At 39.8% G+C, this 25,544-nt stretch overlaps 1 protein-coding gene across 2 annotated transcripts; it reads right to left on the minus strand.

Moving 5' to 3' along the window:
- Positions 1-1,610: 1,610 nt before the first annotated feature.
- On the minus strand, positions 1,611-25,544 carry add3b (adducin 3 (gamma) b). Of its 2 annotated transcripts, none has more exons than XM_034237849.1 (15): positions 19,882-20,176; positions 18,844-19,075; positions 17,569-17,713; positions 16,237-16,388; positions 14,425-14,505; positions 13,291-13,440; positions 12,843-12,986; positions 11,814-11,912; positions 10,908-11,081; positions 9,075-9,335; positions 8,754-8,870; positions 8,177-8,266; positions 7,006-7,129; positions 3,624-3,719; positions 1,611-3,342 (listed from the first exon to the last, which is right to left on the minus strand). In XM_034237849.1, the coding sequence occupies exons 2-15, from the start codon at positions 19,042-19,044 to the stop codon at positions 3,092-3,094; spliced, it is 2,085 nt and encodes a 694-aa protein (XP_034093740.1). In that variant the 5' UTR covers positions 19,045-19,075; positions 19,882-20,176; the 3' UTR covers positions 1,611-3,091. The 2 variants fall into 2 exon arrangements, with proteins under 2 accessions (XP_034093740.1, XP_034093739.1); XM_034237848.1 differs by lacking the exon at positions 19,882-20,176 and adding an exon at positions 25,136-25,544 and having other exon boundaries at positions 3,080-3,342.

Consider the following 25,544-nt stretch of genomic DNA (forward strand, 5'->3'; position numbering starts at 1 on the left):
GCTGTCACAGAGGAGGCAAAGTCACACGATGCTGCTGTGTGTGTGTGTGTTATGAAAGAATGTGCCAAACAGCAGGGAATAGTAAGCATTTGGGATTTTGTTGAAATGGAATATATGTTTTTCATCAGGAGCTATCTATCCTGCTGATGCTCTCCTCTCACGTGCTGGTGGTCTACAAGATGAGCTCAGATGAAGCATTGTGCTGCAGCCGTCCCCTGTTGTTTGGAAACAATGGGTGCACTTTGCCCTGAGGTCACAGCAGAAGGACACTCAGGCAGGCCAGACGTGTGTCAGCTGCTCCTTAGCACTGTCAGGAGCTCAGCGCTAAGCTTTGTTATCGTCCCATTTAAAGGGATTGTTCAGATAACAAGTTTGGAGCCGGGCAGTAGTCATGCATTTTAGATAATAGGAAAGGGAGAAACAAAGGTTATTTTAAAAAGCCTGTCTCATTCCATCCAGCAATGTATTCCTTTTAACCGTCAATATTTATGTTCAGCATAAGCAGCTATGTTTTACTTCAAAATCAAATGTTTTGTTTTTTTATTTATTTGGTCATGTTCAAATAAACCTAATACTTTTTTTAATCTCATCTTCTCGTAGTAATCTCTAAGGGGAGGTGTGTATACAGTCAGGGTGGTGTAGGAATACATCCTGTCACCCAAATGATGTATAGGAAGTCCCGGGAGACTCCTCTTCAACAACCTGAAAATTAGGAAAGTAATTCAGATGCTTTTCCAGCAGAACACATCGTTTTTTATTGTAATTGCTCATAATGATGTAATTGCTCATATATGTTTTTTTTACTTATTTCGTTTTTAAGTTAATTTAAATGCACAAACTTTTGACCTCGTCTTATCTGTTTTTGGGCTCCTATAGGAGAGGTGTGTATATGGGTTTGGGGTGGTACATATACATCCTGTCACTCCCCATAATAATAGCTGTGAGTATACTGTAGGAAGCAGTTAGAAAATTACAGTCCCAGGAGACTTTCTGACTGAATTATAGTCGTTTCCCTTGTTCACGTCTCTTCAACAAGCTGAACATGTATTTATTTTGTACACTAAATGCTAAATTTTTTTTTTTTATTTAGCGGTTTTTATTGTCAATTAAATGCACTACCTTTTGGCCTCATCTTATCTGTTTTTCAGTTCCTAAGAGAGGTGTATATGGGTTGGGGGTGGTGTAGGTATAGATCCTGTCACTCCCCCAACATGAACACCTGTTGGAGACACCAAATCCCCTTTGTCTCCACAGCCCCCTCTCAGTGGATTACCATGACAACACCCATTCATATCATGACCGAAGACTGATTATACAGCTTCACACGGTCAATTATCGCTCAACAGACTGTATTGTTTTAGGGGTACGCTGGTTTAAAAATAAAAGGGGAGGCTGTGTAGTTTTTCTAGAAAGCTTTATTCTGTGCTTGAGGGGGGCTGTGTGTCTTCAAACTGGATATAATTAGATAGAGCTGCACAACTACATCAGGCTCAAATAAATGCACCAACAACATAAGAAACCTTCTCAATGTTTAAACTGTATTTGAGTAAAGATAATAAATGCTAACGTCATATACCATTGAGTCAATAAACAAGAGAGCAATAAAACAGTTATCGAAATATATCTGAGCTTTTATTACATCAGGTGGAAGGCCATTTTAGAAAGACTGACTTCAACAGTGACTGTAATGTAAAGCCCCATGGAGAAAACCCAGGCGATACAGATAGCTATGTAAACAATGCAGGAAAATACAAGCACATTACATAAGTAAATACAATTTGTAAACACAGTGCGCTGTGCATGTTCACTAAATGGGGAGCTTAATAAGGGTGAATAGAAAATATCATAAAAGACGTGTTAAAATAGTGTTATTAGATTGTACTGTCACATTTCTAAGTTTCATTGTTTAACATTTGGTTTAGCTTAACAAAACAACTTCACAAATACAAACTATTTACAAAGGCAAAGAGTTCACTCTCTTTGGGTCAAAACAAATCATTCACATTATTGACTGGGATGTAAATATGTAATCCTCTAATATACTTTATATCACACTAACAGTGGCGATGAAGACAAGCGTTCCACAGCATACAGCCATCAACTCACACTATGAATCAAAACGTCCATCACTTTCAACTTCCTGCCATTCAGGCTTGGCACTTTCATTGTCAACGTCCAAACAAGCATTGATGTTCTTTCAATTCTGTAAATGTCAAACTTTGTCACCCAAAAACATCAATACGCAACATTCCTCACTTTACTGGGCTCTTTCTGTTAGTCAGTCCATTCCTTGTCACAATTACGATAAAGCAGCAACCATGGGAACAATACCACTGACGTCAATGTAAAAACAATATGAAATATTACTGAATTACCAATTACAGCATGTTTAGTATAAGAGTTAGTAGGTAAAGTAAATATTTAAAGTCTATAAAATCATTTATTTAACTATCAAACACTATATTGTAATACTTATAATATAAATCAACATATATTATTACAAGATAGCATAACTTGACTAGATTCAGATACAAATCGTACTTTTGAAGAGGCTGAATGTTGTAAAACCTTGTTATGCTCAGCCATTGTTACACTACCTGTGTGATTGTTACATTTTTAAATTGTTAAACAATTTTCTTAGCTTTCAGTATACATTCAACAATGAACTTGTGCAAAAATATATCACAAATACGCAACTGTAATCTGATATTTTCATAACCTTTGATTTCCATTTTGAAACCCCATTAAAAATATGGGTAATAAAGACTACAAATATGCAGTTTTATGTTCACTTTTCATTTGATTTCATTTTACTGAGCCCTTCAGGAGTGATCAATATCAAATTCTCGCGGGACAAAAACACGTCCATATTACCATCTGCTGGCACTTCTCGGAATCATTTTCACATGAAATAATAGCTGTGAATGTAGGAAGCTGTGTAAAAACAACACAGTCCTTGGAGACTAGCTGACTAAATTAAAGTATTTCCTCTTATTTCACTTCCCTTCAACAAGCTGCAAATTAAGAAGGCAATTCTGATGTTTTCCTAGCAAAACACTTATTATTGTTTCGTTTTTTACAGTTGCTCCCCTCAGGCTTCTGCTTTTTCTTTCTCATCCTTCTTTTTCTTACTCTTTCTCAAGAATGAAGGTGTGCGGAACTTATTTTTCTTCTTCTTGGGGGACTTGGTTTGGCTCTCCGGGGTCTGAGCCTCACCTGTCTTCTCATTCGATGTAATGGAGATTTCCACCGTTTCTGAAGTGCTCACACTCAGCTTTGATACTTCAATGCTCAGATCCTCATCCGTCTCATCTAAGTGGTCTTTCCCATTGGGTATTATGTCTGTCAAAAGATAAATTAATGTCAGCCGAGAGGGATGTGGACAGGAAGTGCAATCACACGCACGCACGCACGCACGCACGCACGCACGCACGCACGCACGCACACACACACACACACACACACACACACACACACACACACACACACACACACACACACACACACACACACACACACACACAGAGACTGTATCCCTTTTATAGATGACACCAGATGGATATAAAACACATAACCAAACAAGCAGCTATTGCTATCGACTCCAATGACTATTGACTAATTACCTTGTTTAATCGGCGTCATTAATGGAGAGAGGGAGAGGGAGATAGTAGAGCCATCAAATGTTGTCATCTCTTCTGCATCAGTGGCATCATCATCTTCTGTAAACGGATAAAGGTCATCAGGGGTCAGTCATTCATTAGAGCCAGTATGTTGATGGGAGTGAGACTAATGTTAGATGAATATATCAATGTCAATTGTTTACCATCTCCACTCTCCTAGAAAAGTGTTAGCATGCTAACATTTTCGAATTAGCTCCAAACACAAAGGACAACCGAGGCTGTTGCAAATATCAATATTGTTGCAGGTTATTAGTCATAAACCCAACAGGCAGACATAACAAATGATTGACCTGATGAGTAGAGTAAGGTTTTAGACATTAACATCTTTCGACCCATGCTGCTAGCATTCCAAAGTAAAAAAGCAAACACTAGATGGTAAAGAACATTGTTACATTATTTAGCCAATGCGTTCCAAGACAAAGGTGCCAGTCAAATATACAGCAGTATAAATCTATCTCTCCTACACACACCTTTTTTCTTGTCTGCTGCCATAACTAAAACACAAGTAGATTGACAAGACCAATGTCTTTGCAGCAAGAGTGAAACCATTAAAGGTGGGGTAGGTAATTTTGGAGAAACCAGCTCGAGTGCGCTAGAATTTGAAAATACACAACCGGAAGAAATCTGCCACTTCCTTACAGAGCCCCTCCTCCAACACACATGAACGCGCACATGACCAATGAGGGCACGAGATAAGTTTGTGCCCAGATGGAAGGCTGACAGGCAGGTAGGCCATCCAGTTACTTTAGCCGGGCCGGCTCAGATGATTGGTCGTGCTTTTTACAGTACTACGGCTCCACAGAAGACATTTAATGGATTTTTTGTCAAAGCACTTAAGATATTCATTGCATCGGGATGTTAAGAGCATTCCATGGAATATAAGAAAAAGTGTATCTCGAGCCGGTTTCTCAAACTTTAACTGACACTGTTCTTGTGCAGGCATTTTCACAGGAATATCCTCGTTTCATTTCCTCGATACAGGAAGATGCCATTGCTTGGTAATGACTTTCAACTGCCTTGACAACAGGCTAATGAGACTGCTTTTATGGGGATGCAATATAAGTACAGCAAACGTGTTTAAAATATGAAGCTAAAATATTAGCATCATAAACAAATAATCATTAAGATATCAAGTAATTGCAATTAGTTTATAGATTTTTGTGTCTTTTTTCATTTAAAAAGTTCAAGAATTCCTCCTAATTCTACATTTAATGGGTGGCCTGGCAAGTCAGAGATTGCTGTTAAGATTTTAATATTAGCTTTGTCACTGCCTAGTTAGGATGCCACCTGGGCGCCTCCCTAGGGAGGTGTTCCAGGCACGTCCAGCTGGGAAGAGACCAAGGGGTAGACCTAGGACCAGGTGGAGGGATTATATCTCTTCGCTGGCCTGGGAGCGCCTTGGGATCCCCCAGTCAGAGCTGGTTGATATCGCCAGGGAAAAGAAAGTGTGGGGCTCTCTGCTGGAACTGCTACCCCCGCGACCCGACCACGGATAAGCGGGAGAAGATGGATGGACTGCCATCAACAACCAACACACAAACACCAACGCAACTTCAATTTCAAAAAACATGCTGTAAAGTCTATTGTCTTTCACACACATTGCAGGGTGTAGTGCTATTGTATAGCGCACCTATGACTTGTGCATAATGCACGGTTGTGGCACGACCACCAAAACAGAAACATATGGACATAGGCCACCATATAAAAAGTGTGCAAATGTATTTAGTATCCTATCCATGTGAACATGTTTTAGGTGGGGGTGGACCTAACCTCCTCTAGGAGGGTCTGGGGGCATGCTCCCCCGGGAAGATTTTTTTTAAAATATTGAAGTTAATTGAAGTTGAAGTTGATCAATCTGGTGCACTTTGAGAGCAACATGAAGAGATCTATGGATAGCCTACATCTCTCAACACCAGTTGCGAGCCGTAAGGGCCCTCTAGGCCCTCTGTGAGGGCCTAAGATATTCTAAAAAATAATATTTGAAACATAAAAAAAATAAAATATATATATATATATATAATTTTGTATATATATTTTTTGTTACATTTTTCATTAGTTTTACCAAAAATAACTTGATTTAATTGTATTTAAAATAATATTTCCAAAGAAATAAATCCTTCAAATCTGCCTGTTCAGTTTCTGTTGGAATGTGAAGGGTTAAATGCCGTCTCTGCGAGTTATGTGAAGACGGGAGGGCTTGTTGGTCCCTCTCTACATTCACAGAGGGCCTAGGTATAAAAGTCACGGCTCGCCACTGCTCAACACCCATATTAAACAGAACTGTAAACAGATTTACTTTTTCTTTATGGATATTTTACTAATCACTCCCCTTTTAAACTGTATTCTTGTGTTACTGTCCTATAGTATTTCATACCCGTTTTTCATTTATTCTCTTATTTTTTAATAACTATAATGATCATATAAAGGTGTTCCTCGCAAATACTTGTTTACATAAATGGTGACCAAACCGTTTGAGACCCACTGAGATAACTTACACCAAAGTTAACTACTACTGAGAGAGTCCTTACCTCACTGAGCTGAGGTTATACGATCCTCTCAGTCTGACAGGAGAGGACTCTCCTTCACCTTGGTGTAGAAACAGCTCTTTATCCGTTAGCATAGCTAGCTAACCAGATGCTAACAACAACATTCCACGTTACAGCTCGCGCACTCACAAAATGCGCTCGTGCCACACACACACAGAGCCGAGCTTGAATGAAACACAGAGACCCAGAAGTAGGCTACTTGTACTGTACTGTATATCATATTATTTTCGATGGCTTTACTGTATAATCAGTATAACAGATGAACAGATCGCCACTGGGCTTTCATCTAAACACACAGCCACGTAATGATAACAAAACAAAGGTCGGGGGTCATTGGTCAAGCAACGCACCAATCAGAGAGCAGCAGTGAGCACACCTCAGGCTGTGTTTTATGTGTGTATTCTTTATTTCTGATGTATTTCACACAAAAAACCTTTAGTGGAAACGTTTTCACTTATATGATTTAAAAAAACGGCAAAGTGGCAAGGCTTACCCGCCCTGCATTGGGGGGGCACAGTGACTCATTTGGGGGGGCATGGCCCGCGAATGACCCCCCATGACGCCGACCCTGCTTTGTCATTCCATCTCAATTTCTTTAATGACCTCTGGGACCGCAGAGGATTAACTTCAGTACATCACACACTCAATCTACAGGGGATGATGTCAGATATGAGCTGTATAAACCCAAGTAGGATTACATTAGGGAGAGGTTTTCCGTGCCTCACAAGAGCAATGGTGCACATTGATGCTTTGAAATGCTAACGAAAGCGTCTGACTACCTTCTTGGCCTAGCTGCTTTCTTTCCACCAGGCTCTTGTATTCCTCCAGCATCTTCTCTGTGAGCTCATTGAAAGGGTTGGGGGGAAGAGAGCGAGTCTGCTCTTCGTCCTCGATGATGAAAGCCTGTTTGACAGAAGAGGATAAAAAAAAAAAAGTTGGACAACTGATGTAATGCATTTTTGAGTAAATATAAATAATTGCTGATGGAACAAAGCAGAATGTTTCTTCTTCAGACTGTGATGTTTACATTGGTTGCAATGCTTTGGCGCACATACAAATCGAACTTTTAAAAATCTTGTGTGCAATCCTCAGATCTCAGAGAAATGTATGTTGGTTGGTTTATGCATTTCTGGATGCTTTTTATATTCTTATCTCATGTCTTCATTTAATTCTGTGATGCATTGCATTAACCTCTGCCATCAAAATCAATGTAATTCATTACAATGATTTCAGCCAGCTGTTTTCAGCAACAACATCTTTCACTTTTGTAATTGGGTTATTGTTTGTTTGGATGTCTTATGGAAGGAACTAAAGGAGAATACACAATTGCAGTGTCTTCTGTCACATTGACAGTTTTAATATGGCTAGTCGTGTAGAATTGTCTTTATGATCACATGATATAGGTATAATGTCTTGCTTATGGGATGTAATGTTAGTAAAGGGCCCTGTGAGGTTGTCAGGTATGAGGAAGTCTCTGGTTCCTGTTCCACTTGTTCCCCCTGTTGGTCAGACTGAAAGGGATCTCAACTGTTAAGTTAAAATGACTTAACCCTGGAACTAAGGGACTGTTGCACAATGTAGGAGGCTTAGGCATTAATACATTATTAAGGAATAATCTAACATATATGGGTGGTCATACTTTTCTGTACTTGATGGAATCTAACATTGGCTTTCTTTTTTTGTCTTTTGGTTGAGAAAATGTTATCTATGCAAAAAGTGTTTCCCCTTTTGTGTGGGTGATGAACTTGTTGATAAAGTGACAGTTGTGGCGTAGAGCTCAGAATAAAAACAGTTTATTCTTAGTGTTTTATTTTCTAAAACACTCTGATGCAGTGTTTTTGAAAATGTGCCAGCGCAATTGAGGAAAAATCAATACAGTGACATATTGTGTCTCAGGCAGTTTTGTTGCACCAGTGACTTTGTGCTTTTGAAAATGATAAATGTACTCACTGGTCCTTTTACGGTGTCCACAACAATGCCTGCTAGTAGCTGAGACTTTGGTCCGGAAGTCATCAGGTCACCTCTGTGCTGTTCTTTAATCTGAATAAATGAATTCAACAAAAATCATATTAAACTTCAGGAATCTTTGACATTTCATACAATATTATAATACCATGATACTACAAAAGCAGACAAGAGGCATGTTCGACATACTTGTGTAAACACCACACAACAACACAGACAATGATAGTAGATTTCTTCATGGTTTATCAATCCATCAGCTAGTAGACTTGATAAATTGGTTAATAGTTGGTCAACAAAAATATTTTCACAAGGGACTAATATATGTTGTCATTTTACAAGCGAAATCAGAGGATCAGTATTGATTTATAAAAAAATAAATCTTATTCCAGTTTCTATGCCATAAGTTTATCATACAGAATGTAATGTTTTAATAGTTTATTATAGTTTGAAACTGGGTCTGATTTTTACAATATCAGCTGTGATCATGATATAACACAGGCAATAACAATTATACAAATTAAGTCTTTAGTATTGATAATTATGTGATGATGTTTCCACTGACCCGGTTCCTCTTATCCAAAACCTCTGTGGGATTAGTGTTGAGAGGGACAAACTGGTTTGGGTCCTCGATCTTTATTGGTGTGCCAATGTTATTGCCTGGCTCTGAAGACTTCATCCACTGAGAAAAAATAATTAGTGCAAATTGAGGAATAAAGATCAGTATTTATCTGTATTTAGCAAACAGGCCACAAGAGGGCAGGATAATACAGAGAGTATCAGATAACAATTTTAGATTTAGAATTTAGACCAACTTTAGAGACCAAAACAGCATGGGTAAGATTATTTGATTTCTTGTTTCAGCTCCACATGAGAATCAACGCACCATGGTCCTGGTTCTGGGGCTGACGTCCCCGCTGGGTGAGTGTTCAGGAACATTGACCCTCAAGTAGCTGTTGGGCGAGTTGAGCCACCGGGTCCTCTCTCTCTGCTGTTTCTGGGCCATAAACTTGAAGGGGCTACGCAGACCCAGCTCACCGTCCTCCAGGGGGGCAGCGGACACCGTGGCGGGGATCTCCACATCGTTCTTAGAGCGAGGTTTTTCACGGACGATGGGGTTCCTGTACGAGTAGCCTGTTCTGTATCCCTAGAAGATCACACAAAGTGGAGACAATACTTCAGCAGTTTTTCTTTGCCTTACGTGTAATTGTACACAGTAGTTTTAACTGTTCTTCAGTTTCCCCTCACAATCCATTAAATAAGAACTATCAACTACAAAAGATACAAAACTCAAAGGATGTTCAGGCCACCCAAGATCCACTAACACAATGCTTCTAAATATTTAAACAACACTGTATATACAAACAGCGTTTTTGCAGAATGTGCCCAGTTTCAGAGGGAATAGATAACACTTTGGTTTAAAGGAGTGTGTTGTTAACAATACATCAAAGATGAGAGAGACGATGAGAACTCGCAGCGTGAAGCCTGAAGCCGGCAGTACAACGCTACAAGCAAAATCAAAATTGGCATTTTCTCACAGGCAATATGACAAGTTTGCAATGGAAAATGATCCCTGCTTTGGGCTTTGATTATTAATTCACAATGTTGTTCACTGTCACCAGAAGCACAGTTTCCAAATGGTATGAGGAATAACACTTTTTATACGCTCGATTTACATATTCATTGTTATAAACAATAGCTTAAAGCACCAGGTCAGTATCTGTATTCCCTTTCAGCTAGTTATCATAGAGATTATCACCACGTTCAGAACTCAATTTTTGTTTTAAATTGTATGTATGCACCATGATATAAGTCACATTCCTCGTACGTGTGAACCTACCTGGCAATAAACCCGTTTCTGATTCTGACTAGCAAATTCAAGATTCAAGGCACTTCATGTGCACAGTAGCTTCAGTGTAGATATGACAATGAATAAGTTAAGTCACAGGCTCCTCCAATAGTGCAACATGAATAATATATAGGACATAAAGCAGAGAAAATAGTGCAAGAGAATGTTTTGACATGTACAAATAAATACAAATAAAATAGAAATAGTGCAAATCCAAGGACACTGGTACCCCTGTTGAAGTGAGAGCTCTGGCCTTTTCACCCAGCGTCATACATTACAATCTTGGAGAAAACGCCAATTCTGATTCCTAAATTGAGTACAATAGAGTTCTTGCACTAAGTGATTGTGTGGTCTGTGTGTGGATGTGACTGCCCACAGCACGCCTCACCATCTGGAAGCAATGATGGAGAGGAGGGGGCGGGCTATGATCACACTGAGCTAACACAGCTGCAGCCCACTCCAGCTACAGTTGTTATCGAGAGAAGCAAACTCAGGAAGACACAGCCTGACATCGGCTGCGTCCAGTCCACAGAACATGTCAGGGCCTGGTCATTAGCTGTGCGGTTAGAATAGTGGGGATGAAGCTGACAGAAGTGCAGCACTGTACAGAAACAACACCTGCAGACAGCATGTTGGCCACAGATACAAAAAACATGGTTTGACATGTTTTTGTCATTAATAGAATCTGTAGTTGTAGAGAAAAAATATTACACGGCCTTCATGGAGCCGTATGTTCCACTTTTTTCAGATTAGATTTACAAAAACATATCTGGTTTCATTGTGTTCTTAAATAAAGACTTCCAGAGGAAACGCCTGAAACAGGAAACTCAAAGCATCATGGGTAATAGGCACAGGTCAGGGTTCACTTACCAGGTTGTCCAGCATCCTCATGAGGGACTCAAGTTCGGCCTCGCCCACTTTCCACTTGACCTCATTGTCCATCACTAACCCGGCAGCGAACGCGCCCTGAGTCAGGGGTTTGAACTTCTCTCTGTCCAGGAGAACGAGATTATCCACGCCGCCTGAACACCCCATAGCATTCACCTAAAAACAGACAACAAAATGATTCTTGTATACCCTTACATATCTTATGTAGTAACAAGCAACATAGTTATTCTTCGCAAAATCAATGATGGTTTTCCCTAATGCATTAACTATAATTCTGCAATGTAAAACACTAACTACAGAGATCATTAATTTCACAACATATATATTGTCTCTCCCATCTCTCCCAAGATGCAGTAGGATTTCATTTCACAATAATTGTAAATATGTCAGCCAGGCTGTCAATATGTGTCAAAAACAATTGAAGAAAATTCAGTCCAGACACGGCAGGATGATAAATAAACAACCCCCCGACGGTCTCCCTGACACGAGGCAACAGGACTTTCTTAGAACCTCTGCAGGGTTCCACCTGGCTGGCCGTGAACTCTGATCTGTAGCATATATTTGATTTAGCATTTTCCAATCTCTCTGTATGGTAGATATCACATCAGCTTTGCTGCTAAGGCCCTGCAGTGATACTTTGCTATTTGCAACCAAGTCTGATTCATACGTAAAAGAACAAAATCGAGACAGATAAGATAAGATGATTTTTGTCATTGCATGTTAGACACACTGATATTTGTGGAAATGTGATGTATGCCCCTCTAGTATGATGAATGTGTAAAATGTGCATCAAGGGCGCATTCAGATATGTATTTGAACTGAATATTGCAAGTACATGTCATTTCCAGGAAGAGGTAGCGTAAACAATGGAAATCAAGCTTTTTATACCTGGATTTCACACGCTTGCTGTGAGTGGTACATGTAGTGAAAAGCCTCTTCAACTGTTTCCCCTAAAGCGATCAGGCCATGGTTCCTCAGGATCAATACCTTAAAAATACAGGAAACACTTGAGCTGAATGATCCATCTGAGACATGATAAACCAATATCCAGATACACTTATTACAATGTGACTTAAGCAGCAAATATTCTCATGTCAACATACAACACATGTCACATGCAGTGCTCTTACAATCTGTTCATCCCAGAGCAATAGTCTATGTCATGTTCACTGTGCCTTTTTTTGAACTGTGAAATCCATAACTAGTAACAAAATCAACAAAACTGTCCCCAAATACTGAACATATGAGCTGAACAACATCTGGGAAGATGGTGTGTAGACTGTAGACGATGTGTGTCATTTAAATATAAGGCTATATAGCTTAGCTTAGCATAGAGGCTGGTAGCTAACAGCACCTCTGAAGCTAATTCAGAGACAGATCTTTCTTTACCTTTGGACAGAGCCAGGCGACCTCTTTCAGCCAGCTTCCGGACTTTAAGCTAAGCTAATCTTATACAGCTTTTAGCTTCATATTTAACAGACAGGTACAGAGTAGTATCTTCTCGTCTTTCTTTCAGAAAAAGAAAGTGATAACCGATATATGAAATGTGAGATAATTAAAAGGGGTTTTCTAATATCGTGTCCCTTTTTATGTATGTATTTAATCTGATAAATAATTGAGGAATTAACTCATTTTACAATGCTTTTAGTTAAAGTTGGTTTGCAAATCGAAGAAATACATGAAATGTTTGTTAGAGTACAGTGTAACACACATCATCTCTTTATGTTAATACTGTGCACAATAACTCATTCACATGTGCTAACCAACACATATGAAAGACCTCATATACAGTACAGCCAGTTGTGCATACAGTATAATATAATAAGTCATGACTTCCACCCAGTGGTTGAAAGGCTGCTCTGTCCCATGAGAAGAGAGAGAGCCTGTCACTAATGAAGTCCCTTGGTTTGACAGTACCTTGGCAGTTGGGCCCAGAGCTTTCTGAAACTCCACCTTCTCCTCTTTATTATCAAGGCTGCCATGGAAACCAAAGCAGCTCACGTCTCCGAGAAGCAAAGCCTCCTGGGAAATGGGCAGGATTGCACATTTCATCGAGGACACCTGTTAACGTGGGATAAAAGCAAGCAAGAGTGTGACGCACTAACATATAAATAGAGGCACATTTTTAGCTATGAGGCGCAAATAAAAGTTTCAACAGCGATGTTCATCATGTGCTTTGCGTTTTACAGCCCAGCTTCAAAGGAAAGGATAAAAGCACATTACAGGGTGTCTGCGTCTAAAATAAGTAGCAGGGGGCTGCTTTTAATTCAGCCCTTTCTCTCTTGTACAAAATAAGCATTTAGCAGCAGATTTTATGCTTTGATTAGAACGGAGCTCATTTAATATCGGTCTGCAGCGTACTTACAGCAGCTGTAGCGGGGGTGTGTATGTGGATTACACATCTCACATCAGGGCGCATCGAGTAAATGGCAGCATGAGGAGCAAAGCCAAAGACGTCAATACCCAGATTAGTGGAGCCCTGGTCCACCACCTCACCAATTATGTTCACTTTCACCTACACAGGGCAGAAAAAAAGAAGAACAAAGTCATTGTTATTTTAGAACAGGACAGGATTCTATTTTTAAATACGCAACCCGCAAGTAATTACATACATTATGCCTGAACCATTAAAAGGTATCCCGTGGAGTCTTCGGTTAAACAAGCAAACTATGTGTACATTAATGAATCAACAACAAAAACACTGTGTCTATCCTCGAGGCCTGACTACGTGTTGACTTTATCGTACCGTTTTTTAATTGTGTAATCTCCATTGTTTACGTCTGTGTTTGCCTAGTAGCTCGAGGTCTATTCTTCCCTGCTGTTTGCTGCCAAATTACTTCTATATGTGTATTGTGTTAAGCAGGTCCTTGTTTGTGCAAGGTCCAGAAAATCACATGTTTTCAGCCAAGAAATTATTTTTGCTTCAATCCATTTCACTAGATAAGCCTTTCAAACACAACATTTTCACTGCGGTCCAAACATTTGCTTTCATGCTTGCAGCCCACAAAGGGAGGCATGCACCTGTATCAACGATGTCTAGCAGCAATTTAACAGCACCATAAATCACATTTACACAACCACCCCAAAAAAATAACCTCCTTTTTTGGAAGAAAATATCCTCTTTAAAATGACAAGCTTTATTCGAAAACCTCAACTGGAGTTTTATATGTAAAGTAAATAAAAGTCATAATTTCAAAAAAATATCAAACTCATCAGACTATATAACACAAATATGTGTTATAGTATGATCTGTAAAGTAAGGAGTCCAATTGGGATTTGAGCACATGCCAGTTAATATGACCTTCAATTTAAAGTGTTTTCTTTTTGTAAAGTCCGAGTAAAATCACAAAACATTTTAAGCACACTTACTGTAAAATGTAATGTTTGTGTATACAAACGTTTACCCAATGCTATGTATATAACATTGAATTGCAAAGCAGTCTTTATTCAATTATAAAGATAATGAAAATATTAACAAACATTAAGTCATTGTGCTTACCAAATTTGCCGCCGTCACCTCAGCGAAAGACAGACCTCTTGGACTAATAAGAACATGGTCCTGCTCTTTACTTACACGCACCTGAAACAAAAAGAACATGTTTTAAAGGGACCATGTCATGCTTTTCCGGTTATCACCCGTCCCCTTGTGTGTTATGAAGGTTTTTATGCATGTAAACGGTCTGCAAAGTCACAAACCCCAAAGTATACCCTGTAGCGAGTAAAACTCTAACACAGAAAATACCTGTCTATGCTGCCCCAGAACGCCTCGTTGGAGATTTCTCTTTTTCTTCCTGGTACTAAGTGACGTAACGACGACCCAAATGGACCAATTCGTGGAGCTCCTCACACACACACACACTCTTTTAGCGGCGAAAATGTGACGTGCTGGGGGGGGTGATAGTGGAGCCTTGCAGCGTGGCGAAACTGTGGCGCGCCGCGTTTGGGGATGCGGCCCCCCTCAGCACCCCCCTCCCTTCCCACGTCCATTCGCAGCGCAGGCTAACCGAGGCTAACCAATGAGCACCTGCATGTGTGTATGAGAATGGCCCTGACACCATTTCAGCCCAGATTTAAACTCCTGGCAGGACAAGCTCCAGCTCAATTCTCGCACTGAACAGAACAAAGTGAGAGAGGAACTGCAATATAGAGGGAAAGAAAGAGAAACTTTAAAACTGTCCAATTGTTATGATGTGTAAAGACTGATATTGTTCTATAATTGGCTGAAACTGTTAAGTCATGATGTGAAACGGTTAACAAAGAAAAAGAGAAACTCAAGCTGCTGCTACACTTTATTTTATTTATCTAAAATTAAGCACTTTTAAGATGCACATATTTTCAAAAGCTATTTTATTTATTTTCTCTATTTTATTTTTAAATGCAGCCCGAGAGGAACATTACACATATCTACAGTATTTACTGTATATCTGTATAGTTCAATGTTAATTGACAATAAATATTGTTGTTTTTGAATTGTACTTTCTTTATTTGATTGCAGATGTTGATAAAGCTACAGGCTACTTCCATATCGCACTAATTCATAAAGCAACTTAGACATTTTGATGTTCCGGACCTTTGCATGGGGACATTTTCTCTAACTGGACCTCGTTGAATTTTAGTTGAATACCCCTGCTATACAGAGATGCTGTATGAGAAAACCAATGTGAGTTTGGAAAATTGCACAATGTAAATCTATTCTAGTATACCTCAACAATGGAATTATGATCAGTAGAAATGGCCATGTCATGGGACCTTTTAAAATGTGCATGCCAAGAAATCTCTGCAAACGACAATAGTAATTTTTTTATTGTATTTTTACACATTCTGCTTTTAACAAATATTTGTCCATTTTTGATAAAAATTGTATTTATTGTTCGGCTCTAATAACATCTTTAACTTAAGTTATATTGAATGAATATCAGAGATTTGTTATTCTGAAAATGTCAGTGATGATTCTACAGTGTAGAAATGAGTGCTTGCAGAGTTTGCATAGGAGAAATTAACGCTGTTATATATAAAAAGGCGATTTTTATCCTTATCACGGGACTTTCTAGGCTTTGTCTTTTGGGAAAATCTGAGCCTTTTGTCCTGACATCCCAGGTGTTCATCACATATTTCTGTTGGGGAGCTGTACATATTCACAGATCTGACTTTTCTAAACCATAAATAATATATGGGGTCTGAAAAAAGAGGAATTTCACTTTAAGCCCAATAACCAGAAAACATGAGTCACCGGTAAAGATACACAGACTTTGTGCTGCATACATAGGCAGATGTGCACTGAAGCGGCAACAACTTGTGATGTTGTACTCACAGTAATGTAGGAGGTCGTAAAACGGGCCCAGCTGAAGAGGTCAACAAGCCTGTAGAGGCTGGCCAGTCTGCAGCGACTTGTTTTCTCCCCTTTGACATAGGAGGGGGACTCGATGCCATACAAGTCATTGACTGGAGTCACCGTCCCAACACCTGCTCCAACATTTAAAACATAATCAGTGACTTGTAAAGCATCCACAACATTAAATATGCATTATTTGAACATCTACAAGGTTGTTTACTTGGTTAAAACATCCCAAAGTCTCCGCAACTGAAGCTAAAAAAAAGATATTTCTTAGAATTCCCAGTGAGAAACCGAAAAAGGTATTTTTGGCCTGTGATGCCATATAAGGGCATTAAATGATACAGGACGCTTTCTTTTCCAGCCACTTTAGCTTTTTTTTAAAAAGCAAGTCTGCCTTTGCAACCCTAAAAGCCATTTCCTACAGTCAGGGGCGGCTGGGGATGAAGGCTAGAGAAGGCCAAGACCTACTAAATGACTGGTCCCTGTACTATTGTGCACTCCATCATCCACAACAAAAATGACCAATGTTCCCTAAACGTTGTTTTGTTCAATAACTCCAAATATCAGCATGTAGTATAAGGCTACATGAGATTATCAAATGTATCTATGTTGTCTGTTAGTGCTGTGTGTTTAAAGCACGCTACTTCTGAGGTTCTCTCATGTGCTCTGGGCTACAGCTAGCAGGATATATGAACAGGATGTATGTGTGTTTGCACAGTAACATTTTATTTGATGGCTCTGCTTTACCAACGTTAACGGTCACTGCTACAGTACTTTGTAAATCCACAGATACTTTCTGTGGTGACTATGATTTTGATTGTGGTTGTTTGAGCTTGTTGTCATCAACTTTGTGTTCGATTTAATTAACAATTTGAATTCAAGTAAATTGCTGTGTTTGCGTGGTTGTATAACAATTCGTAAATGATTAGCCTTCCCTACCTTGAGCGTCATCAGGCGCCTTTACCTACAGTGACATTTTCCCAGACATTTACAGTTTGGATTACCAAACTTTTTCGAATTGAGTACTCTGTGACCTATACAGAAACGCAAGGCCAAGAGGTTAGGCTAACATAATTAAATTTGCGAACTGCTGTAATTCATTATCAAGACTGGTATTGAGTGCTACTTAATAGAAACACTGACAATGAAGAATGCTGTAAACAGCTTTCTGCCTTTTCTGCTGTTTCAGGGTTGTTCAGTGTCACAAGAGTCTTACAATGAAGATATTCAGCCTGCATAATGCACAGAGTGAACACACTGAATGTCAATCAGGCCTGAAGAGGGACACACATACACACTGCTACTCACTGATGGGTGAAGTCAGGGGGCCTACCCCTCCCAAGGTACTTGACATGACCAGGTCAGCAATCTGTCTCAGAGCCAGGAGACCTGTAGTGCTGGTGCCCTTCGTCACATGGTCCTGAATCAGGCCTTCCAACTCATCTTTAAACACCTGTGGACAAAAGAGAAAGAGTAAAGCTCCATTAACCTAGCAACAGTATAAACACAACCCTAACCTCATTCCAACACTTTTCTCGAGATGTCAGGGAGCACAGCATGCTTATTACATCAGTACACAAATCAACCAAAGACCATTAGAAACCTCTTTGTATGTCTGGGAAAGGGCTTGACTAGAAGCAGGGGGGATCGCATTAAACCTCACAATCAATTTTTGCCTTCAACACTAGTCTGTGAGCCTTCTTGAAATGGCACTTTTCTTTCTGTGCGCAGCAACTAAGCTCCAGCATTCTGCTTCATCCTACCACGGTTCCCATGGTGATGATGAGCTCCACTTGTTGGGCCTGTTATGCAATCGTAGATGAGTGTGGGCTCATCTTATTTCTATGCACTTCATAGGCAGGTTTATTGAGCCTCCGTTTACTTGATCTAGCCAGAATACACCCATTCTGAGATAATATCTGCAGAAAGAAAATAACTAAAACCAAAGAATATTTAAATTGTTTGGTTAATAGTTTAAGCTATAAAGTATCTGCATATAGTGAAATAGTGAGAATCCCAATTTAAATTGCTTATTTTGTCTGAACAACTGTCAGAAACCCAAACATATTCAATGTAATATTGTGTTAAGACAGACCGAAAATATCTGAGAAGTTCCAGAGACTGTTTGATATTTTTGGGTGAAAACCTAACATACATTTTTATCGATTATCAATGTGTTTGCTAGATTATTTCTCCTCAAACAGCTGATCTTTTAATCCATTTGTTTATTCAGCTTTAGCTTACAATATAGATACTTTATTTAACAAGTATGTAGGTAATTTGTGAGTACAGATAATCTGTAATAACACTAGTAAAACAATAAAGAGATGAAACCTCCATATTAAACACAAATACTGTGACAGTACCACATTTCTTTGTTGCTGTAAACTCACAGCTAAAGCCATATCTTAGCACAAGACTATGAAATGACCTTCACATAAACAAGAACAAAACAATGCCTTTCTGCCAGTCTTGAGTGAAGGTAAAGTAAGCCTCTCCTGCTTTAAAAGCCTTGTTTATTACTCATACACACTGAAAGCTTGTGTGTAGGAGGGCACTTATACGGCGCCGCGGGCTACATACCGGACTCTGCAGGATTTGGGTGACCCTCTTCTTCTGCTCCATCATGTTGAAATCCTGCTTCAGGTCGGGCGACATCATCTTGCTGCGGAGATACTCAGGGTCATTCTCGTCCATGCGGTCAAAGTATCGCTCCTTGGGGTCGTTGCTGGACAGGGACAGGGTGAGGGACCCCGCCATCTGCCTCACCTCCACCAGACTCATGTCTTCACTGCCCCTATTCTTCCTCTGGGATCTGCAAGAGAGGGTGAATCATTGCAGCTTACTTCACATTCAGGGCTGTCAATGCAGCGAGTGTTGCTTTTACAGAAGATATACTGTATGGGTGTTATGGTGACTCATGTAATTATAGGGATGGAGACACAAGTGAGGAGGACTTCATCGTGATGGCAGATTTGTGAATACAAAGCTGATTATGTGCAAAAAGGTTGAGTTAGTCAGTGTTGCTGTGCACATAATCATGCAAGTTTTTTTTTTTTACTGAACTAGGCTTAGTACAGTTTAATAACACACTGATGAATGTGAACATCTTACACTTACAGACGTCTCATTCTTAGTTGTTCTAACAACAACTTTGGAGGTTTTAGCACACAAGTTGAGTCTCTTATTCTCTCACAGAAGGAGGCAAACTCTTTAAGAGTGAGAGAAGGAGCAGGCGGCTGATTAAATGTCAACAGTAAACAAAGGCCTCATGTAAACGTGCCAGTTTGAATAGCAGTTAGCACCTTTAGTGCTGGGGTACCTGGATGTGGGGGTGGAGGAATACAATAGAGTCTTCTACATTACATTAGGCCTGCAAATGAAATAGTCTCACTGCACCAAACCAAATGCAAACGTTCACTTCTGAATAAGCAGCAGCCTGTTATCCAGAGAACTCGTTGCATTGCGTCAAATTACAACTTTAAACCATTTATACTGCGAAAAACACCGAGGGGAGAGGATATATTAGCCGGAGCTACACTTTGAAACGTACACACGCTCCTTAAAAACAAAGCGAACACAATCCCACGAGGAGAACAGTTACTGTAACTTGAAGATTACCTGAAACAAAGTGGTCGGTTCGTGAATTAACTGACTCCGGACGATGTGAAGTCGAATTACTCCGACAGTGGCTCCAGAAGTGATGATAAATAAACCAGAAGGATGTTATTCCCGATTCGGATACATGGTGGGAAAAGAGCGCAACTTGGTGCTGCTACAGTATCCAGCCGGAGCACACTCACTGCCCGCTGCGGGTGAGATGAAGAAGAGTGGCTGCATGGAGGACGATATGGGTGTGTTTGTGTGGGAAAAAGGAAAAGTGACCATGTGACTTCACTTATCCACCCACTAGGCCTTATGTGTGCAGCGGGACAAAGGAATGGCCACTCAGGATCAGTTCCGCTTTTTTGGATCTTCTTTACAACCATACAAGCTTTAGGCTACTGTCATATTCCTGCACGGCCTTGTAGTTTCACTTTCACGACCTTATGTCTGTGATATTGTTTCCCTAATATCCCTCAAGGAACTTGTTAACAATTGCTGCAGTTTGAAGCAGGGTTTGGGATTTCTTTGATTAGTCTTCTTCTCTCTGGGTCTCGTATGATTCATTAACTCCTACCACTTATTTTCATAAATAACTGAGGCTCCTGTGTTACCACAACCCCTCAGTAGAGGTTTTCATCAAAGCTATATGGCCAAGTCATAACAAAACCGAGCACTTCAAAGCGGGAAGTGCTTCTCTCTGAAAAAAGTGTTATAACATATAGGATGTTTGCTCTCAGAATGAAAGCAATGGAATACAGATGTTCACTCTAAACAGAAATAGTATGGTCTTTCTGATTATTTGTTCACATTACCAACATCCACAAACACGTTGTAATCCGATCACGTTGATGTGCAAAACACATTAATATAGCCATTAATAGGCCTCCAGTCTTTTTAAACACTCCAAATCAGCATCTCTGAATATGCTAGCTTTGCTTTCCTGTAAGTCACATAGCACAACAGTTCACCTGATGATAACATAGCAATATAGCCTACGCCTGCAAATGGAGTCTCATGCCAGGTTGTTGCAGAAAACACCCTGCTTTTCTTATACGTTAATTGGCTGTCTTACAGTAAACAGGAAATAAGATCAAGATTAAAGCAAATGCCTAGCGGTGCAGTTTTATCCTGCTAACGGAGCAGGGGTCCTTTCCTCTCTTCAGGCCACCTCTCAACTATGTTCTGCCTTACTGGCCAGTCTCTCCAGAGAGTATTGCAGCAATATTAAAAATCACTCCTGACTACAACTCTGGAATGCCTATGTTCTCAGCACCATGCTCCTGCCAAGCAGAGAGTTATTATCCCTTTAATCACACACAATCAGACACACTCAAATATTATTGGGAGTAATAGAGAGAAGGATTGAATCACTGATTGACATAACAATGCCAGGAAACAGAGTGGAGTCTGGGAGGCGGAGCACATAATGTGGACATATAGATGTAATGAAAAGCAGAACTTTCTCACTACAGAACTGCGTGAACCCTGAAACCTTGGATCCCTGGATCCCTGCCTCCCTGTTTCTGGCGGAGCTCCCACCGAAACCACATTCAGGCTTAAATGTCTGCGCACACACACGCACTAAACACACACAACATCCTCCCACCCGCCAGCCCCCGCATTCTTGCTGATTATTTGAACTTTTCAGCGAGGGCCGTCTGTCTTGGAAGCATTGACCAAATGTCAGGTGTTATTAGTCGACGTCTCATTCATACAGATTACTGCCCGAGATAATGATGTCCGCAGATAAAAGCACACCTTTGTCTTGTCACAGACCAGCTACTCCACTACCTCCGCATGCACACACACAAATGCAGCCATGATCCACAGTAAAACTGTGAGAGAGACATCAGTGCAAAGAATAATGAGCTGTAGGCCTACCGTGTTGTGGTTGAACTTTGGTAGAGCTTTAAAAATAAGTCTGGCACTTTGGCAGGCAGAGCTGAGAAAGTGTTGATGCATGAAACAACCTTTTGACCTGGAGATTCTCTCTCTTATAGTTGGTCTCCTCTCTACTGCTCATGGTTGGAGGGGAGGTTTATGACAGCAGGCTGGTTTTTTATCTAGTTTCTCTGCACTGGGAAAAGCCGAGGTATCTTACATGATATAGCCCACATACTGTTCAGTGAAGGTAAAAGGAGAATTTAAAGGAGGCCACTGAAGGCTCATGATATTATCTGCACTGTTGTCTTTAGTCACACATTGGTAGAGTATCATTAAATGTGCAATATGGGAGTTGTTGTCCATTGCTGTAATTGTAGGATGCTTCTTAGGTTAAAATTCTTCATTGTTTATCGTAAAGGACATTTTACGGTAGCCAAATTATCCACAGAAGTTTCCTCTTCTCTTACATCAAAAAATCAGTGTTTAACCTGCCAACACAGGATGAAAAGGCCCCAAGTTGACCAGAAACGTTTATTAAGCTTGTTTCTATGATCATTTAGGACCAGAACTCAAATTAGTAATCCCTTAATCCAAATAAAGCAATCTCTATAAAAACAGCCTTTCATTATTTCCATGCGTCACTTGTGCCTCATTTGTTCCCACAATTGTTGATAGCTTTTTATCCTGAGATCATTCATAATAATTTCAACAGATTACAACTGGTGATTTGAATAAATACGGTACTACATTAAAGCAGACTTATGTAACAGTGTTTGGTTCATTGGATATTATTACAATATCTTAGTAAAATAAAACAACGTCTCTTACTGCTGTAAAATGATGTGGAATCAAAAGAAACCCTTTTATCTTCAATCTGATGCACGATAGTCTCAATAACACTAAAGTACTGCAGGGCAAGTACAATACATACCAGATTCTGCTCTCACAGGACCTTTGTTATTGGAAATTATGTAATAATTTGAATTGGCATCATCATCAAGGTTATCAGAACCTCTCTGTAAAGTTTTTCATTATTTAGCCTGAAAGGTCTCATTGAGACAAGATCTCTTGTTCCAGAAAGCCCTGAACCGCTTCGTAGCAACACATGTACATTTTTGTCATGATTAATGTGGAGGGAAGATGACTACTTTGTCTTTGGGCTGTTGCCATGTGGTTTCCATGGTAATCAATGCTTATGCTGTCTCTTGTCTGAGGCTGAGTAAGGAGACGAATGGTTGCTGACATCCACTATTACAGACAAGAGGCTGCTATCTGCAAAATGCACTAAGAAAGAAACACAACTCTACCAGTCCATGGAAATACAATGCGAACAAGAAAACATTTTCCTGCCTCTTTGATTAACTGCTGTTCCTTGTAATTACAGCACAAGGCTCATTGTACTCTCTCATTAACCGAAGCCATTCTGTATTGATTTCCTAGAAGATTGAAATCACAACTGTTACCCTTCCAACTACAGACATCTTTGAAATATTGGCCATAACCTTTTCAGAGCTTAGCCAGACCCTGATAACCATTTCCTGATAATGATACTTTGGCCACTGCCGGGCACATTTTCTATCAACTCAACCTGACCCTTGACCCTTGAGTGCAAGCAAATGATACCAATTGTTTAGAGCACAGTAATCTAGGAAGATTATTTCTTGTTTCCAGATCCAAATATTTTAATGTGTTTAATTTATTTCCCAAGTATCTACCCAATTGCTGCTCATTGTCCACAATCAAAACCCCGAAAGTGATGTGTGAATACATCTAAACAGTGTTTTGACCACATCTGAAATACTTTTAACACTTTAAATAGTTAAGAGCTTAAATGTGTTGACCCTGTTTTCTGTGTTGTTCTCCAGTCATTCTGTCATGCAGTTTAGATTGTGCTCTTAGTGGTTATTAAAGGAACTCTAACATGATGGACATTTGGTCTTTTGAAACAAATTCTCACAGCCTTAGATACACATATATAAGCTTGCTACTGAGCATATATGCATGTAGCTCCCTGACTGAAAACAATAACCTCTCTACTGTAGTTTTTCAGGAATACTGTTCATATAAATAAACATTTGCATTAAGTCAAACTTGCACACAAAGCTTCGGCATCTTCCCTTCAGGAAGGTTGCAGAGAGAAGAATCTCGTAACACTGAGTTTTTATTTATGCTACTCAACAATGCCATTGTTTTGATAACTTCACACAGAATATATCAGCGCTCAACTTGCTAAAATTGGCTACACTCTCACAGCAGGGTGGGTGGCAACAACAGAGCATACTTTGAACCTGAAACAATTTACATTTACAGTTGGAGCGGTGCCTTCACAGCTTTTGGGTGTAGAACCGCACTGGCACACACATGCATGTAGTCGCACACACACATCGCAGTGGAGTGGAATGAGACAGACATTGTTTACCTAAGTGGTCGTAGTCCCTACTGTGGTTTTATTTGGAGGGCCTCCATGTTGGAGATCTAGTGGTTTGTGTGCGGTTCACTTTAACTCAGGGCTGAGGTAGCGGTCTGGCTAACAGATCCCTGGTATGTTGTCACATTGTAACAAAATAACAACTGGGAAAAAGTGTTGATTTTTAATTTATTAATGCTGTAAATCCTGCAAACCACTAACATTTATGTAAAAACCTGACATTAACTACAAACACAAACATATCCTGCCAGTTAAGTAAAAGACTGCCATTCATTATGGAATTCCCCGAGCCATGAGCTGACGACATAAAACGTAATCTAACCTTAGCTAAGCGTAAAATTCATATAATAAAAAATGGGTAGAAATTTGAACAGGAACAGTCAATTGTAGGCTACGGGTGAAAGGGTTTGGGTCATGACCTGCCTTTTCACTTTTATGGCTTTCTATAATTCACATCATCAGGCACACATATTATGAAATCCTATTTCGGCCCCAGCCCCACATCTAAAGTCAACAAATGCTTGTTCGGAGTAATGTTTCTACAGGTTGACAGTAATTGGAAGCAGCTGTTTGAAGCCTCTGCAGCTGGAGTTGACAGTGCAGCTGCAGACAGGCCAGTTAAGCAATAAAGATGTATTACAATGTTAAAGCTAGAAAATGCTGTAAAAATACATAATTCCCTTTTTTAATGCAAACCAAGTTATTTAATGTGAACCATATTCACCATGTGTTAATATTCTGGACTTCCTTTCTATAAAGCACAGATCCCCATTAAAAAAATATACTCTAATGTACCATATAAAGTGTGCCTTATCTTCTATCAGCGCATTGAAAATAATCTCTTATTTTTCAAATCTTCGAAGCCCACAGATCACAAAATTGCAACAACCCACATACCTCATCTACTTAACGAACGCCTGCTGTTATGTGTAAAAAGGTAAAAAGAATACAACTTACAGTGCTGGTTGCTTTTACACTTTATCCTGCAGGAGAATTCTTCAGGTTTTACTTCAAACTCCCACGGTTCCAACAGTTACTAGCTGTTTACATTATCACTTTGAAGAGGGTCATCTGGTTTCCCAGAAGAGAGGCAACTGCTGCTTGCCTCTGATCTCCTGAACTCCCTCGGCTCCTCAATGACGGCGGCTGCCTATTCTCACAGGAAAGCAAGGAAACTTGTCAGAGGAGGTTCTGGAGACCAAGCTTTGAGATGGGCATGGAGTGGACGGAAAAGAAAAATGGGTGGGACAAGCTTCCACCCCCGTTATATTTAAATATAACCTTCTTTGCTTTAAAGCAGGCTTATTCCCTTAAATCAAAGATATTTTGAAGGTAACACTAAATATTGTATCAAGCAGGAATTAAT

Source organism: Gymnodraco acuticeps, unplaced genomic scaffold (assembly GCF_902827175.1).
Source record: "Gymnodraco acuticeps unplaced genomic scaffold, fGymAcu1.1, whole genome shotgun sequence".
Taxonomy (NCBI): domain Eukaryota; kingdom Metazoa; phylum Chordata; class Actinopteri; order Perciformes; family Bathydraconidae; genus Gymnodraco; species Gymnodraco acuticeps.

Excerpts from the sequence above, each read along its gene's own strand:
- add3b (XM_034237849.1), bottom strand. The coding sequence starts at position 19,044 with ATGAGTCTGGTGGAGGTGAGGCAGATGGCGGGGTCCCTCACCCTGTCC. Across the intron at positions 9,336-10,907 it reads TGAGGATGCTGGACAACCTG|GGATACAGAACAGGCTACTC; the intron begins GTAAGTGAACCC and ends GTGATCTTCTAG. Across the intron at positions 7,130-8,176 it reads TGGACACCGTAAAAGGACCA|GCTTTCATCATCGAGGACGA; the intron begins GTGAGTACATTT and ends TCTGTCAAACAG.